The 17,854-nt window shown below is 44.6% G+C and overlaps 1 protein-coding gene across 1 annotated transcript in view; it reads right to left on the reverse strand.

Annotated features, from left to right (window-relative positions):
* Positions 1–17,854, reverse strand: part of LOC138979157 (pleckstrin homology domain-containing family G member 5-like) — a 167,888-nt gene that overhangs the window by 83,441 nt on the left and 66,593 nt on the right. Inside the window, exons 5-6 of the mRNA XM_070351967.1 lie at positions 7,967–8,076; positions 2,622–2,756 (exon numbers count right to left, since the gene is read on the reverse strand). Coding sequence (XP_070208068.1) covers positions 2,622–2,756; positions 7,967–8,076 — 245 coding nt within the window. The remainder of the gene's footprint in view (positions 1–2,621; positions 2,757–7,966; positions 8,077–17,854) is intronic.

Here is a 17,854-nt window from a genome sequence, read left to right on the forward strand (position 1 = left end):
AAGAAACTTCTAAAACTATTCCACAGCAACTGAAAATTCAGGCATATAAATAGAGATAATTGGAAGCGAAAAAAACAACAGAGTTTTTTTTTAAAGTAAAAAAGCACACTCCACGGAAAACGGGGAGAGCAGAGACCAGAACGGCTACAGTACAGAACAGAAATGGCGTCTATTCTACAGATATAAGCCAGACAATATAAAATAACAGCGTGTGGAAAGGGTTCCTCGAATCCAGAGAAAATGACAAATGAAGCATCCATTTTTGTTGTAATTCGTTACCAAATTCGCAACGGCATACGCAACAAAAAACAACAAAAAAATCAATCAAACAAACAAACAACGGGTTCGAAAACAACAACAGCAACAAAAGGTAGTGAGGGTAAACTGCTGCATATCAAAGACATTGATTGTCATCGGAAACAGACCAGCTAAAACACAGATACCCAGAAAGCGAACTGTCGATAGGAATGCACAACACGTTGAACGATGTACATACACCCAAATCAAAACCAGGAACGTTGAGACAATTCTCTCGATAGAAATACAGCACACGAAAACAAGGAAGGGACCTTTCGTTTAAAAAAAAGAAAGAGACAACCTCCGCGCACAGTCCTGTTACAAAACGAATCACAGTGTGGGATACACATCCAGTCTGCTGTTGTCAATACACAATAACACAGCAGAATAGTTTTTAGTTTTTTAGTTGTTGCGCATTCCCGCTCCCAGCCTGCACTTCTGTGTTAACACTTCCGGTACAAAGGTTACATACATATGTTCAACAACAGTATAGAGGAGAGTACATTTATTTTTGTATTGTTTTTAGTAAAGGAAAGATAAGCATAATGCTCCAGTTACTTCAGTTAATAGATACATGTAAAAGCAATTCGAACGCTGAAATGAAACAAGCGATGAAACCGTGTTACAGGCACCAGTTAAAGCCTTGTGGCTGAACTGATGACCAAAACCGTGTTACAGGCACCAGTTAAAGCCTTGTGGCTGAACTGATGACCAAAACCGTGTTACAGGCACCAGTTAAAGCCTTGTGGCTGAACTGATGACCAAAACCGTGTTACAGGCACCAGTTAAAGCCTTGTGGCTGAACTGATGACCAAAACCGTGTTACACTGAGGCACCAGTTAAAGCCTTGTGGCTGAACTGATGACCAAAACCGTGTTACAGGCACCAGTTAAAGCCTTGTGGCTGAACTGATGACCAAAACCGTGTTACAGGCACCAGTTAAAGCCTTGTGGCTGAACTGATGACCAAAACCGTGTTACAGGCACCAGTTAAAGCCTTGTGGCTGAACTGATGACCAAAACCGTGTTACAGGCACCAGTTAAAGCCTTGTGGCTGAACTGATGACCAAAACCGTGTTACAGGCACCAGTTAAAGCCTTGTGGCTGAACTGATGACCAAAACCGTGTTACAGGCACCAGTTAAAGCCTTGTGGCTGAACTGATGACCAAAACCGTGTTACACTGAGGCACCAGTTAAAGCCTCGTGGCTGAACTGATGACCAAAACCGTGTTACAGGCACCAGTTAAAGCCTTGTGGCTGAACTGATGACCAAAACCGTGTTACAGGCACCAGTTAAAGCCTTGTGGCTGAACTGATGACCAAAACGGAAGCCCCCGTGTAAGCCTTTATTCCCGCTTTCAAACAAAAGGGCATGAAAGCAGTAACCAAAATTCCCGCAAGGGTCAACCAAGGTGTCCGCTGCACGTGCTGAATCCGTGCTGTGCTGGCTGCATTCGGCAGTGAACAGTCAATACACCAGGGGAACACAGAAGACACAGAGACCACCAATACAGAGATTCAACGAAAAGGGTATAGAGGCACATGTCCATGTTAAAGGCACAGTCTTTCACGTGTACACAGTCCTGCCCACTATATCAGATCCGGCCAGGATTCTTCATGGGGTAAGGCCATACCTCCATCTGAACACTTACCAAAAATCAACCCCCTGGCTGCTTCCTGTGCAGAATGGGATTTATTTAATGAAGTAAAATTTTAAAAGCCACTATGTCATTCTTCATTAAAAAAAAATCTAACTCAGGATTGTTCATGGGGTAAGGTCATTCCTCCATGTGGACACGTACCAAAACTCACCCCCCTGGCTGCTTCCTGCGCAGAATGGGATTTATTTAATGAAGTAAATTTTTAAAAGCCACTATGTCATTCTTCATTAAAAAAAAATCTAACTCAGGATTGTTCATGGGGTAAAGCCATTCCTCCATGTGGACACGTACCAAAACTCACCCCCCTGGCTGCTTCCTGCTGCGCAGAATGGAATTTTTGTGTGTGGAATGAAGTCATTTTGTATGTCACTCTGCGAAATTACTTCATCAAAAATAAAATATAACTCTGCACAGAAAACACCCAAGCTATTGATTCTCGGTACGTGACCAAGTGGAGGGAAGGCCTCCCCCTGGCCAGATGGAAAACAGTGAGCCGAATCGTTTACACGAAAAGGACTGTGCCTTCAAACGTCTAGCACGTCGAGTTGTTACAGGAGCTGCTACGAGTACACCAACGACAGGGTGGCAAGGGGAGACTGCGCAGTACAAGGTGGATACGGTGGTGGTGTCGCAGTCAGGCCACCAGAGGGGCATGCAACTTACAAAAGGGTCCTCCTGGGGCCTTAACTCCTTATTCTGAGAGGCGAAGAAAGGTAGCTGCAAGGACCCCCGGCGCTGTTTGGAGGGCGGTGGTTCCAGCAGGGTGGGGATGCCAATAGAGTCTCGCCGCGAGCTCCTCTGATGGCAAAAACCAGGCCGTCGTCATGCCAATGAGGTGTTACATGCCAGCGTTGCCGTGAGCAACGGCGTTGTAGGTTAGAGTGTCAAGGTCATGATGGCTAAGTGGTTATTTACACATGCAGAGGACAGTGAAGGTATGATGATAAGGGTACAATGACATCATGATATGTTGGTGTTAGACATTTTTTTAACTTGTGTGACGACGATGATGATGATGATGATAATGACGATGATGACGATGATGCTAATGATGATGATGATGGTGGTCATGGTGGTGATGACGACGACGAATGAATCTCAACACAATTTCAGGTTGCTGCAAGTAGCAATAATTCCCAATAATTCCCGATCTTCCCAATAATATCATACCCACAATACTCCAATCATCTGTCTGAAAAAGAACACACACACACAAAATACGGCCCCGGAACATTTTCTCCATATGGAAATGGTAACGGCATCATCAAGATAAATGCAACAATAATTCTTTCTTTATTTTGTGTTTAACGTCGTTTTCAACCACGAAGGTTATATCGCGACGGGGAAAGGGGGGAGAGGGGATAGAGCCACTTGTCAATTGTTTCTTGTTCACAAAAGCACTAATAAAAAATTTGCTCCAGGAGCTTGCAACGTAGTACAATATATGACCTTACTGGGAGAATGCAAGTTTCCAGTACAAAGGACTTAACATTTCTTACATACTGCTTGACTAAAATCTTTACAAAAATGGACTATATTCTATACAAGAAACACTTAACAAGGGTAAAAGGAGAAACAGAATCCGTTAGTCGCCTCTTACGACATGCTGGGGAGCATCGGGTAAATTCTTCCCCCTAACCTGCGGGGGGGGGGGGGGGGGGGGGGGGGTGCAACAATAATGCATTTCACACTCAGCTATGAATGTGAAGCGTAAACTACTGCACGTAACATTCATTCTATAGTTTTTCAAGTGTCTTGAACAAAATTTAGTGTATTGACCCAAAATCCGTTGGAGTTGCTGTCACTTTGAAAGCAACAACTGCAATAATGAGAGAAGTTTTCCATGACCAAACGTGCAGGGTGTAAGCTGTAAGTGTTAGCAGGAATCTGCAAGTTCATCAAACATTACATTTGACTTAAACCTGTCCACCATAGAGCTAATCGTCAGTCAGATTGACACAAATGCACAGTCGAGCACAACGATTCCAACTAAGGTAACTCCCTGCCCCACCCTCCACCACCAATCCCTCTTGCTCGCCCACTCCCCCTTCCCCTAAATTGCTCAGTTCTGTACCCCCCCTCCCCCCACTTTCTAAGTTCGCCTACCCTCCAATCCCCTAAATTGCTCAGTTTTGTCTCCTTTACCCTCTCTAAGTTTCCCCCTAGCGTTTCTTTCTCTGTCTCTATCGATTGTAAAAAGTTCTCTACATCTTTCTGCTACAGTGGTTATTATGGTATACATGCCCTTCCGTTTACCCTGTTAGTGTTGGTCTACAAGATAGTTACAAAACCCATTTGTGAACTTGTAAACAAAAAATACGGGTGAGCATTATGTTTTGTGTTCATTAGTGTAACATCTTATGGCATGCACATTTGGTAAAACTTCGATGTTTAGACATCTTCTTCTTCTTCTTCTGCGTTCGTGGGCTGAAACTCCCACGCGCACTCGTGTTTTTGCACGAGTGGATTTTTACGTGTATGACCGTTTTTACCCCGCCATTTAGGCAGCCATACGCCGCTTTCGGAGGAAGATGTTTAGACATCAATACTGTAACGTTTTGATATTTAAAACCACAGGCTTTTTATGCCATCTGCTGGCTTAGCAATGCTGTATAAACCCACTGTAATCCTTGCTACTATCATCATTATTAGCTTCTTCTTCTTCTTCTTCTTCTTCGTTCATGGGCTTAGACTCCCACGTTCACTCATGTTTTAAGCACAAGTGGAGTTGTACGTGTATGACCGTTTTTACCCCGCCATTCAGGCAGCCATACGCCGCTTTCGGAGGAAGCATGCTGGGTATTTTCGTGTTTCTATAACCCACCGAACTCTGACATGGATTACAGGATCTTTTTCGTGCGCACTTGGTCTTGTGCTTGCGTGTACACACGAAGGGGGATAAGCCACTAGCAGGTCTGCACATAAGTTGACCTGGGAGATCGGAAAAATCTCCACACTTAACCCACCAGGCGGCCGCGGCCGTGATTCGAACCCTCGACCTTCCGCTTTGGAGGCCGACGTCTTACCACCACGCCACAGCGCCCGTCGTCATCATTATTAGCAACTTTCAAGTATTTATAATAGAATAAAAAGCTCACAGAGGATACCAATTTTCAACTTCTGAGACCTGGGGTGGCGTGCAAGAGAAAATGCCCTTCTGAGTTGGACTTGCCACGGACCAGGTAGGATGGTTGAAATCTCAAACCAATCTCAATGTCATCCAATCCGATTCAAGCGTTTGGTTCCCACCCATTTGGGCACTTTTTCATGCACACCACTCCTGAAGGCTACAGAATAAGGATCATGTTTAGTAAAAGATTTATTTTAGCAAACATTCAAAAATTCATGAGACCATTTATAACCACCCCCATGACTCATAGACAGCTATGGTGCCGTCGCACTGTCCAGGTTAATAATGCGTGCTTTCGGTTATTCACAGCTGAGTTTCTCTCTGTCCACCAAAAGAAACACCCCCTCCACACCACGCCCCCACCCCTCACCTTCCACCCGACGCAAACACCACCCTTCAGCCCCCAAGAAAATAAGTGCAACACAGCCATTAATTTTTAGTATTGTGCATCAAGAACCAGGTGTGCGCGGTCAGTAAGCTTTAACGGACTTTGTGCATCATATGAGTAACACATCATGAAGGCAATTACTAAGGACACTTGGAAAGTTGAGCTCGGCATTTAAGGTGTCGATAAAATTAACTTCTGAACACAGCCATAGCACGAAGACTCCCGACTTCCCAATCAAACCCAGTCAAGTTTCACTCTTGGTAAAGCCGAATATTAGCCAAGCCTAGCTCTGTACTTTAGGTGTCGAAGGGATTAACTTCTTATGAGCATAGCCATGGGTTGCTTTCGCCTTTGTAAGCCGAAGTCTTCAGAATCATCATTAGCCTCACATACAGAACAGTTTCACTTGCGGTACGTACAACCGAGTGCATCGTAACGAGCGACTACTTAAGGGGTTGCGGGGAGAACGAACGAATGATCAGAAGGAAAACGAGGCAAAGATGACATCCTTTTTCTCGTCTCAGACTGGCGGTGTAGCACCCCGTTTGGAGATATCAATTCGTCCCACAGGATACCGTTCCGTGGCGGCAGATTGGGTGTTACGTCGGCAGTCTGAGACACGAAAATTGACGTCAGCGTTGGCTTGTTTCCGTATTCGGCCGTTCTCTCCGTAACCCCTACATTGCTACAACCGTCACCTTCTTCAGTGGCCAAAAGGTTGAGTAGTTAGTAATGTGCTGTTGCGGTTGTAAACTCACTGAACCATAAGGCTGCAGTAGCCCATGTTCCTTCACCCATCCCTCCACTGTAGAAATCCTCCTCTGCAACCTTGACCCCTCGACCCTTTTACCACTCCCCCCTCCCCTCCTTTTCTATTTGTTTCATCCTATACAATGTCCATATCTACGTCTTTTCTTCACTTAATTCCAAGAACAACATTTTCCCTTTTCTCCAGATGACACAAATTTCCCCTCTATTCAATGTCAAACATCCGTTGACAAAGGGTTATTGTCGCGAGATATGCATGAAGAATATGTATACTTTGGCTTGGCCTTCATCTCCTATTGACCAAAAGGTAGAAAGGGAACTTACATAGAGGGGAAGGGTCCAGGTGTGGTGGGTGCGTGAGAGAGAGAGAGAGAGAGAGAGAGAGAGAGAGAGAGATAGAGAGAGATAGAGAGAGAGAGAGAGAGAGAGAGAGAGGGGGAGGAGAAGAAGAAAGAGAGAGAGAGAGAGAGTATGAGAGAAAGAGAGAGAGAGATAGTATGAGAGAGAGAGAGAGTATGAGAGAAAGAGAGAGAGAGAGAGTATGAGAGAAAGAGAGAGAGAGAGAGAGAGTATGAGAGAGAGAGAGAGAGAGAATGAGAGAGAGAGTATGAGAGAGAGAGCGAGTATGCGAGAGAGAGTATGAGAGAAAGAGAGAGAATGAGAGAGAGAGAGAGAGAGAGAGAGTATGAGAGAAAGAGAGAGACTCAGAGAGAGTATGAGAGAGAGAAAGAGGGAGAGAGAGAGAGAGAGGGAGAGAGAGAGAGAGAGAGAGAGTATGAGAGAGAGAGGGAATGAGAGAAATAGAGAGAGAGAGAGAGAGTATGAGAGAAAGAGAGAGAGAGAGTATGAGAGAGAGAGAGAGAGAGAGGGGAGAGAGAGTATGAGAGAGAGAGAGGGAGAGGGAGAGAGAGAGAGGGGGTATACAGAGACAGATAATTGAGACAGATAAACACAAACACTGCTTTTTATGGTCAAAAAGCGCTGGTTTATGCAGCCAACGGGTTGGAAGCGGTTATAGTGATGTGTTAATGCGTAAAAGCTAAGCAGCATTGTTTTAACGAATTAGAAGAATCCCCAAAACAGAGTCGTGAGTACATTGCAACTAGATGTATGAGTGTATACATAAACACTGGTAATGTTCTTCTCTAAAACGGAAATGGCTTTGGATAAAACAACGATTGATAGCATGCCCTTTAAAACTAATCATTACCCCTCAGTATTCAACAAGACATTCTTGCAACGAAGTACATCTATTCTTACAGTGAGTGACTGACTAAGAACAGTTTGGATATATCTTAGTATGTTCCAAGAACAAAAGAATGTTCAAGTTCCGAGACTATCGACTAAGACAGCTAAGGCCATTGAAAGCACAAAGAATCGTTTACCTCTGAACGCTCTTTATTCAAAACTACAAACAAGGCAATAACTCAAAGATTTCCTGCATCTTTTGTCATACATGTGCAACTATTCATTCTCCTACACACGAACTTCCAAACAAACCAGGTCTACTTCAAACAAAGAACACTGTATCCTACAACAACCAAACATTCTGTCTTAAAAGAAAAAGTCATTTTTTTCTGCATACACATGATAAGAAAATGTTCAGGCAATTCACATAGCAATTGCAATTTCGATACAGTTCTGGTATAGAGCTCGCAACCTTCAACGCGCTGGTCAGCGAGATGCTATGAACATGGACACGCCCGGCGGACGCTGACTTACCCCTGCAGACTTGCTGTTTTTGGAGGAGGAGTTGGCCTTGGAGACGCTGCTCGGCCGCTGCTGCTTTCCCGCACCTTGGCTCACCATCTCGCTGCCTTGATCATCCTTCTCTGAAAAACACAACGACACCAAGGTCTGAGTAAGTCGCGACACTAACAGGCTTTTCTGGAAAGCAATGATTAAAGCAACAACAGACACAAAATCAATAACAACTGCAACGATAACAGCTGCAGCAACAGCGGCGGACAACAACAAGGGCAACAATGACAACAACATCAACAACAACAACAACAACAACAACAACAACAACAACAACAACAACAACAACAACAACAACAACAACAACAACAACAACAACAAAGAATGGGTAAGTCTCTCCTTCCCCAAAGTGCCACTATACACTAGCCGAGTTATATCAGCGTTTTTGGTTGAAAACCCCTTAGGTAAGTTGTTACCGAGGCCAGTAGATTCAACCCCATCCTTGCTTTCAGCAGTCTTCAAGAAACAAACCAGGAAAGGTCAAGCCAGCGTGGTGATTTTGACACAAAAAAAGGTGAAATGTAAACAAATATTTTGGAGAAATTTGCGTTTTCTTCACTCTATTTTCATGTCTAGGCCCTTTCTGTATAAGACAGCGAACAGGCAGAACATTACATCGGTCCTTCTGCGCAAAGAACAGGAAAGCATGCCCCACTGAATGCGGCCGGATTCGTCACAACACCTACAGAAGCCATTCAGTCGATACAGGGTAAACCGACATACCTACACACAAGCCATAAATGCCAATGTACACAGGTTACAAAGAGACGTGACTGTATTGTATCCTCTTTGTGTATGCACAAGCGTATAGAAAACGTGACACTTTTATCCACGTATGTCAACGTTTAGAAAAGCGACAGTTGTATGTCAACAAAAGCGACACATGTATGTTTTTCCGTGTACAGAACAGCGACGCCTGAGAGTGTGTCCATGTCAAAGAACAGCGACACTTGTATGTATATATCCATGTATGCAACAGCGACACTTGTATGTATATATCCATGTATGCAACAGCGACACTTGTATGTATATATCCATGTATGCAACAGCGACACTTGTATGCCTGGAGAAGCGATAGCTTATATGTCCCAGAAATCGACATATTTTTGCCCGGAAAAGCCATATAATACTTGCACGTCTAGTAAGCCACAAGTGTTTGTCTAAACAAAAACAATCCAAATTCAAATGTCTAGAAAAGCGAAACTTAAACGTATGTTAATCTCTAGAATAGCGACACCAGTATGTCTGTTCATTTCTTAAAAAACAAACACACCCGACACTTGTTTGTCTAGACAAAAACGACACTTGTATAACTTATATATCTGTCCATGTCTAGAAAAATCTCACTTGTACGTCTGTCCATGTCTAGAAAAGGGACACTTATATATTTGTCTATGTCTTGAAAAGCGACAGTTGTTTGTCGTCTGTCTATGTCTGGAATAGGAACACTTGCATATTTAGAAAAGTGACATTTGTACGTCTGTCCTTGTCTAGAAAAGCGACACTTCTATGTCTTGAAAAGCGATAGTTGTATGTCTGTCTATGTCTAGAATAGGGACACTTGCGTGTTTAGAAAAGTGACATTTGTACGTCTGTCCTTGTCTAGAAAAGCGACAGTTGTATGTCTGTCTATGCACACCCTTGCTGTAGAACCCAGCGATGACTTTCTCCGTGTGGTAAGAGTGGCGTCTCCTGGCGGCCGACATGACGATCGACAAATCAAACCAACAGGTTCCCTTCACTGATTGCAGAAGCGAAAAATCCACTGATATCATCACACTTTAGGTAGAAACCGGTGGGATAAACCTCTCATATTACACTCTGGTCAAATATACGGATCATGTAAATGCCGTGTATCGTTGGCATCGTATTCAAGGTAGCATGACACTTTAGGGAAAAACCACTGAGGTAGTAGGATAAACCACTCAAATCACACTCTAGCCTGGCTCTGATGTGCAGGTCCAATACACGTTGAATGTATAACCCTTCAAGCAATCATCACACTCTATGGAGAAACCAGTGGGATAAACCTCTCATATCACACTCTAGCCTCTCTCTGGTGCGCAGGTCTAATACACGGCGAATGTATAACCCTTCAAGCAATCATCACACTTTATGGAGAAACCAGTGGGATAAACCTCTCATATCACACTCTAGCCTCTCTCTGGTGCGCAGGTCTAATACACGGCGAATGTATAACCCTTCAAGCAATCATCACACTTTATGGAGAAACCAGTGGGATAAACCTCTCATATCACACTCTAGTCTCTCTCTGGTGCACAGGACCAGTGTACAGGGAATGTATAGCTCTTCAATCAGATGGCCCGCTATCTATCTCACGCCAATAAAGTAAATACGGTACTCTCTACTCCTCTCTGATTCGTCTTATAACGGACAAAAGAACCCATGGGGGGCCCATTGACTGATATTTTCTTTTCGCCACCAAACTGTTCAACTTTATACAGAAACACACCCTTGGAATTTGGTTAGAGGGGGTCTACTGTTCCAACTATACACGGGATCGTGTGTGCAGTTCAAAAACTAACGATCAAAAATCAATATGAGTCCATTCGTGAACGCAGCGACTTGGAACAGCACCAACTCCTGGCAGAAATAAGTTTCCATTAATTCATAGCTGTGCAAACATATCATTTCCGTCACATTAAAATCCCGAAAGCACTATTGAGGGAAACATGTTCCCGCCAATGAATCGAGTAACCTGTTTGTGTGTGCACCACGGTGATGACTCCGGTAGTCTTTAAAAGCAGGAATATTATACAATGTCTCAAAGATAGCTCCGGAATGTCTTGCTTTCCACCTATACACTATGCGTAAAAAAAAGTTTAATGTTTGGGGGAAAAACCGCATGCTGGGGGGAATTTTCTTTTGAGTAGTCTGGAATACAGGCTGACATTTTGTAGACTTCTTTCTTCAACACTTTATTTTGATACCAGAATGGAATGTGTGTACAAAGCAATACGCAAAACGTTTCAAATGGCTCCTTTTGTGCCTTTTATATACATGACTCCATCTACATACTAATGGTTTTTAGTACTAACGGATATGTCAATGTCACCAAGCTAGTCATATTCACGACATATAATCATACTCTTACGTAAGGATTTATTTTAATTTTATGCTATCTCCATTCAAATTCTCAAAGACAAATATCGCACATTTTGTAGAAATGTAGGTTATGCCAAACAAACCTGCATTTAACTGAAACCTTGTACAGATGTTTTTTGTTTTGCCGCCAACCCTTACGACTATTTTTTAATGTTGTTTTTCTGAAGTGAATAAAACTATATCAAAAAGAAAAAATGCTGAGAGTAAAAAGAGAAATATCCCCACCCACCGACCGGATTCTTGTAGGCTACATTACGGTCGGTCGGTCGGTCGGTCACACACACGCACCACACCCACACACACCACACACACACACACACACACACACACACCACACACACCCACACACACACACCCACCCACACACACACACACACACAAATCCGAGAAAATCATTCTTTAGAGAGAGTGAGTTTTAAAATGTAGGTAAATTAACAGACGTTCTCAGGCCTCAAAGTGGCGAGTATTTCAATCGCCATGTAGAAATCTGTAAATGGCGAGAAGAAATGTTAATCTACTCGCCAAAGTCGAGTAAAGTTGCTGAAACAAATGGTTGGTTTGGCGAGTCAACTTTGCTCTTTGGCTAGTAAATTATGAGAAGTACTAGCCAAAGGCGAGTGTCCCATTTTGTGGACTTTCAGCGCTGAGTTCTGACCAAAAACACCTGAACAAGTGGGATTTAAAATGCTGGCTCCACTTCACAGGCACACAGGCTAACACTACCCTGCACACTTTTGACAACTGATTGACTAACAGGAGACAGAGAGACAATGAAGAATGTGAAATAAAGGTCCGCTATAAAGTGTTCTTGCCTAGCACACAATCACAGTTGTTAAATCATGACCACTGACATAAATATGTGAGAATGACACGCTTACTATAAGTATAGGTTCACGCTTAATATATAACAGAGGTACGAGGGTCTTGAACGAAAAGAATAGCTCTTGATAGTTTTCAAGAAGGGTGTTTGTTCCAGCTCTCAATCCAAAATAGCGTTCTCTCGGGTAATGTCTGATTAGAGAGGGCTTTCAACCCCTTTCGGGTATTAAATATCGGGGGTATATCGTAATCCAACCCAGACTTTGAACGACTGTTCTCGGTCTTCAGTTACGTGTCATGATTTTAGAGACACTGGAAGAGGAAAAGTAAGAAGACAAGTCCAGCAGATTAGCAACCCAAATGTAAGCTTTAATGTTACACACACACATACACGTAGACACATACACACACAGACACAGACACAAACAGACACAGACACATACACAGACACATACACTCTCTCTCTCTCACACACACACACTTTATCTCACGCACAGAGACCGAGAGAGAGAGAGAGAGAGAGAGAGAGAGAGAGAGAGAGAGAGAGAGAGAGAGAGAGACAGAGACAGAGACAGAGACAGAGAGAGAGAGAGAGAGAGAGAGAGAGAGAGAGAGAGAGAGAGAGAGAGAGAGAGAGAGAGAGAGAGAGAGAGAGAGATGCTTTACATTTCAATCCTCAAAGCGGATTTCTTTAAACACATAATTATTCTCCAGGGCATGCACGAAGTGAGACCTGAGCACCGTTGTTTAAAATTCATCTCTTAATCCTAAAAGAACGACGATAGTATTTCACAACATTTTTTTCTTGAGTGTGATGAGCATGAATATTTCAGGCCGCCTTACCTTAAAACAAAAAGAAGAAATGAATCCAGTTGCCAGGCAGCAAAGTCAAAGAGTAACGCTGTTTATATCCGTTGTCACTGTTCTTGGGGAAATGTAGAAATCACAACTTTTGAGACAGAAACTGAACGAAAACGGAACGAAAGCCGAGTTTCTGTCTCTGATGTGTTCTGCGAATTGTAGAATGGTGACAAGGTAGGCTAGTAGAAACACAGACTAATGTCCACGGGGTTAAACCAATCCTCGATTACTGAGAACCATTCCATGATCGTGACACACTGACAACATCCGGGCACTCCATGACTGTTGCTCACTTGACAAACCCGGATCCTGAAAATCCAATGCTTCAGAGAAAAGCGACGATAGCTGAAGGGAGCGATGACACTGAAGATGAAGCACGATGTCGTCTTTACAATCACGCCAAACAGTGTATTCGTATCTGTGGTTCGCCAGCGACTTGGTTGGCTTAAACAAGTCTGCAGTTAACTAGTTTTCAATCAATGGTTACAGTAAGTCAGAACTGTTGTTGTCTGACGTTACTATAGATAAACAAAGACAGAGTTTGAATCGAAAGAAAAAATCCTCCAAGTGATATTGTACTCCAAGTAGCGGTAGGAAGGGAAGGTATAGGTCCCTGAAGCTGTCTGAAGTCAGGTCAGAATGAGTTCACAGAATTCAACCCAAACACAACGAAATACAGTCAGTAAATGCTCCCGATCACAGAATCCAGTCCGACCACCACGAGATGCGGTCAGTAAATGGTCTGTCAAGTCCTGACCTCACAAGGACACACGTGGTCATCGGGTCAGCAAAGTCCCAGAGTTAGCGGCAAGCGGCGCAACGAGCACGCCCAATGCAGAGGGAAGGAGAGGGTGACAACACACCACACCCACCCAGGTCCACGTTTTGCTGAAGACTGCGCAATTAGAAGAAGAAGCCCGGGCCCAAAACGTCTTCACCGAGAACAAGCGGCCAAGAAGCTGAGCGTCAGGTAGGAACTGCGGCCAACAAAGCCAAACGTGAGCAAAGACCGAACACTGCTACACGTGCGAGGGATGGGACGGGACTGGGGCGAGGAGTGAAGCCTCAGAGGGAAGAAGGGGACGACAGAGAGTCAGTGAAGCCTCAGAGGGAAGAAGGGGACGACAGAGAGTCAGTGAAGCCTCAAAGGGAAGGAGGGGAGACAGAGAGTCAGTGAAGCCTCAGAGGGAAGGAGGGGACGACAGAGAGTCATCACGCTGCCCAGTAGCGACGATGACCACGAGGGAGGGCAGCGCCGCGGACACACCTCAGCTGCAGGCCCAGCTGGCAAACAGGAGCGCTGGCCAGCGACCCCCTTTCAAACATTGGGGGAGGCGACAGTTGGCCGCTACACTTGCCCTGTTTGTGCAAGGCCGAGAAGCCAGGTGGGGCCCGGGACCCAGGGGCTGGGGGCTGTGTGGACGTCTAATGGCCGGGGTCCACAGACAAACCTCGCCCTGGACGTGCCGGCTCAACCTGCCGCTCCTCCCTGCACTGACCGCTACTGTCTGCACACACTGTCACTGTGGACCATCGCCCCGCAGTCACAATCCACAAACCCAAACGCAAAACAGCAAGGAACTCGCCAAGCTGAGACTGCAGTGGTCTTTGACGCAGTGTTACCAGAATGGTACGTGGTTCAGTCCAGCCAAGACTTCAACGGATGACTTTTGTCCTTGAAACAACGTTAAGAAACACAAAGACAGTCCCTGACCAACCAGAACAAAATCGCACAGTATCTTTTCCCCCTTTTTTGCATCAACAGCAGCGATACTTAAGATACTGTCAACATTCCCCCCCAGCATGTGAAAAATCAAAGGAAGCTACGAGCGATGCGAAACACACGAGGCTTGCCCCTTCAAAGCAGCACAGGGATGCGCTAGGAACGCTTTGAGAGAAGAGACTTCGGTGTCCAACACTATCATAATCGCACAAGAGTGGAAGATTAAAAGACTTGCTCACTCTTATCTCCTCTCTCGATACACTCGTTGGAGAATATATTTCAATACTGTCTTGTGAACAGAACTCGGTGTTAGTAGAGTGGCTTAACTGAGCCATGCCGAAGTCTCTCTCTCTCTCTCTCTCTCTCTCTCTCTCTCTCTCTCTCTCTCTCTCTCTCTCTCTCTCTCTCTCTCTCTCTCTCTCTCTTTCTCTCTCTCTCTCAAACAAGATGTATCTAGGCGTTGGGTCAATAAAGGCTGTAGTTATAACTGTAAACAGTCTGTCACAAGATCGCTTATGGAGAAGAGGCGTTTTCAGGGTTTTCCGCCGTATGGTCATTGGGGTTAAGTGTTTGGTGATCTAGGTAGGACACCCACCTCCCCATAGGTGATCAGTCACTTCGTAAATCTATAGTACTTGCCTCGTGGAGAAGTCTATACTTATGGTTTACATGTCATGACGTATGAGGTGGTCGTAATATTGAAGGATTAGTGTGTGTGTTTGTGGTGGAGTGGAAGTAGTAGTGTGTGCGTGTGTGTGTGTGTGTGTGTGTGTGTGTGCGTGTGCGTGTGTATGTGTGTGTGAGTGTCTGTGCGTGTGTGCGTGTGCGTGTGCGTGTGCGTGTGTGTGTGCGTGTGTGTGTGTGTGTGTTTGTGTGCGTGTGTGTTCGTGTGTGTGTGTGCGTGTGTGTGTGTGTGTGTGTGTGTGTGTGTGTGTGTGTGTGTGTGTGTGTGCGCGTGCGTGCGATGGTTTGTTCTTGGGTTTGTATTTTCCTTTCAACCGATTGCGATCGTCCGTGCATGCATGTGTTCATTCAGTACACGTGTCAAAACATGTGACCCACTCAGAGCGTTATCTTCTTTGCTGTTTAAGAACAAAAATGATTTGCCCTTATCCAACTTTCAAACATCGAAGCCCCCTCAAAATCTGTGTAGCAAGCTATCGAGATGAAAGGTAAACGTTTCAAGTTACGCTTTCAATTGTCTTCAGAGCCTTTTTCAATATCAAGAGAAACAGCTGCGTATTATTTACCTTGTTGCGTAGGCACTGCAAATTGAAGAAGAAGGGGTGGTGGGTGGTGTGTGTGTGTGTGTGTGTGGGGGGATCTTTATTTGCAATACAAACAGACGTAAGTGAGAAGGAGTGATGGCTTCAGACAAACACGATCAATAATGTCAGCGCTAAGAGAAATGAGTTGGGGTTTGGGTTTTCGCACAAAGCTGAGCGTCGTACAAATTGAAGACAATTTCTTGTATTCTCTTCCTCTCACTCTCTGTGTGTGTGTGTGTGTGTGTGTGTGTGTGTGTGTGTGTGTGTGTGTGTGTGTGTGTGTGTGTGTGTGTGTACGTACGTGTGTTTGTGTGAATGTGTGCGTGTGTGCGTGTGTGATTGGGCGCGCGTGTATGTGTGCATGTGTGCGAGTGTGTGTGTGTGTGTGTGTGTGTGTGTGTGTGTGTGTGTGTGTGTGTGCATACGTACGTGTGCATGTAAGCGAGTGTGTGTGTATGTGCATATTATAAAACATAGAGTGAGGACGGAGAAGAGGGTTGTGTGTGTGTGTGTGTGTGTGTGTGTGTGTGTGTTGCATGACTTCTAACCGTCACCAGAGCCAACAGACGTAAGTAAGGCAACACGAGGAGACAATCGCAATCCGTAGAGGACGAAAAGCTCACTGACGACTAGAGGGGGCGGGGGGGGGGGGGGGGAAGGGGGGTGCACGTTGCAGAACCGTGTGGACACACGTTCGCAGCGAACAGTGAAGATGCCCGGAACGGCCGGCCAATGACAGTGGCCCGGGATAAACCCTGGTCAAAGAATCCCGCACACAGACAAAGAGCGGAGACAAAAAAGAGTTCCCACCGTTTTCACACAACTGTCATTCTTTGCCCGCTCAGCGGCGCGTACGTCTAGGGCTAGTAACGTCACAGATGGGGCAATCCTCCAACACGCTGTGTGACCAAGTGACAAAAAGGTCTTTTGAGCCAACTTAACCTGAACAGTTATCGTGTTTAAATTGGTCCCAGGCGTTAATATCGCATCGTTACTATACCCAAGTTATTACTGTTGTCTCCAATGAGATCGATCGTGTTTGCAAGTTATTTGTTTAAACTGGCTCCAGGCCAATGTTCTTACCGTTGTTAATATACCGATGTTATTAATGCTGTGTCCAGTGGGATCGTGTTTGCACGTTATTGATTCAAACCGGCCCTAGTTCAATGGTCTTACAATTGTCCTTATTTGGTTGCTCATCTTGAGATAGTATAGTATAGTATAGTATAGTATAGTATAGTATAGAATAGTATAGTATAGTATAGTATCGTATCGTATCGTATAGTACAGTATTGTACAGTATTGTATAGTATAGTATAGTATCGTATCGTATCGTATTGCATTGCATTGCATTGCCTTGCCTTGCCTTGTCTTGCCTTGTCTTGCCATGCCTAGTCTTGTCTTGTCTTGTATTGTAATGTATTGCATTGTACTGTAGTTTATTCTGAATTGCTGGGACCGTGTAGTTAACGGGTATTATTATTCACAAGACACAAACTACACTGCAAAACGGACTGCAAGGATGTGTCTTGGAGTCGGCAATCGGCAAATCGGCAAATCGTCCAAAACTTGTCGAACTTTTCTTTTTTTTACGACGGGGACAAGGGTTTACGCCAAAGACTGCCCATAACTGTTGAAAATAGTCGATGGTCGGAAATAACTCGGTCAGGTTTGAATGGGTTGTGAAAGAGTGTGTACTCTTGAAAACATTGAGGCAAGCTTTCCCACGTGACAGTATAGGCCAGTAACAAGTGAGGGGTTTGTCAGCACATTTGCCAAAAAAATTTCTTTCAGGAATTTGTTTATTGCCAACTCTTGTTTGGCCAATGCGGTTAATTTCTCGAAAAAAACACATCCGGACAACAACCCCGGGCCTGGCTATTAACAACCAAGTATGATGAACGGTGGTCCTTATTCCGGCAACGAAGAGAGCATGTGTTAATATTAAGCATCTGACGTCATCCCTTTGATCTGATTATCAGCTCTTGGCCTGCCCCTTGCTCGCTAATGAAACAGAGACAGAGAGAATCACACCTACCCAAGCACGCTGGG

This window comes from Littorina saxatilis, linkage group LG10 (assembly GCF_037325665.1).
Source record: "Littorina saxatilis isolate snail1 linkage group LG10, US_GU_Lsax_2.0, whole genome shotgun sequence".
In the NCBI taxonomy this organism is placed as follows: Eukaryota; Metazoa; Mollusca; class Gastropoda; order Littorinimorpha; family Littorinidae; genus Littorina; species Littorina saxatilis.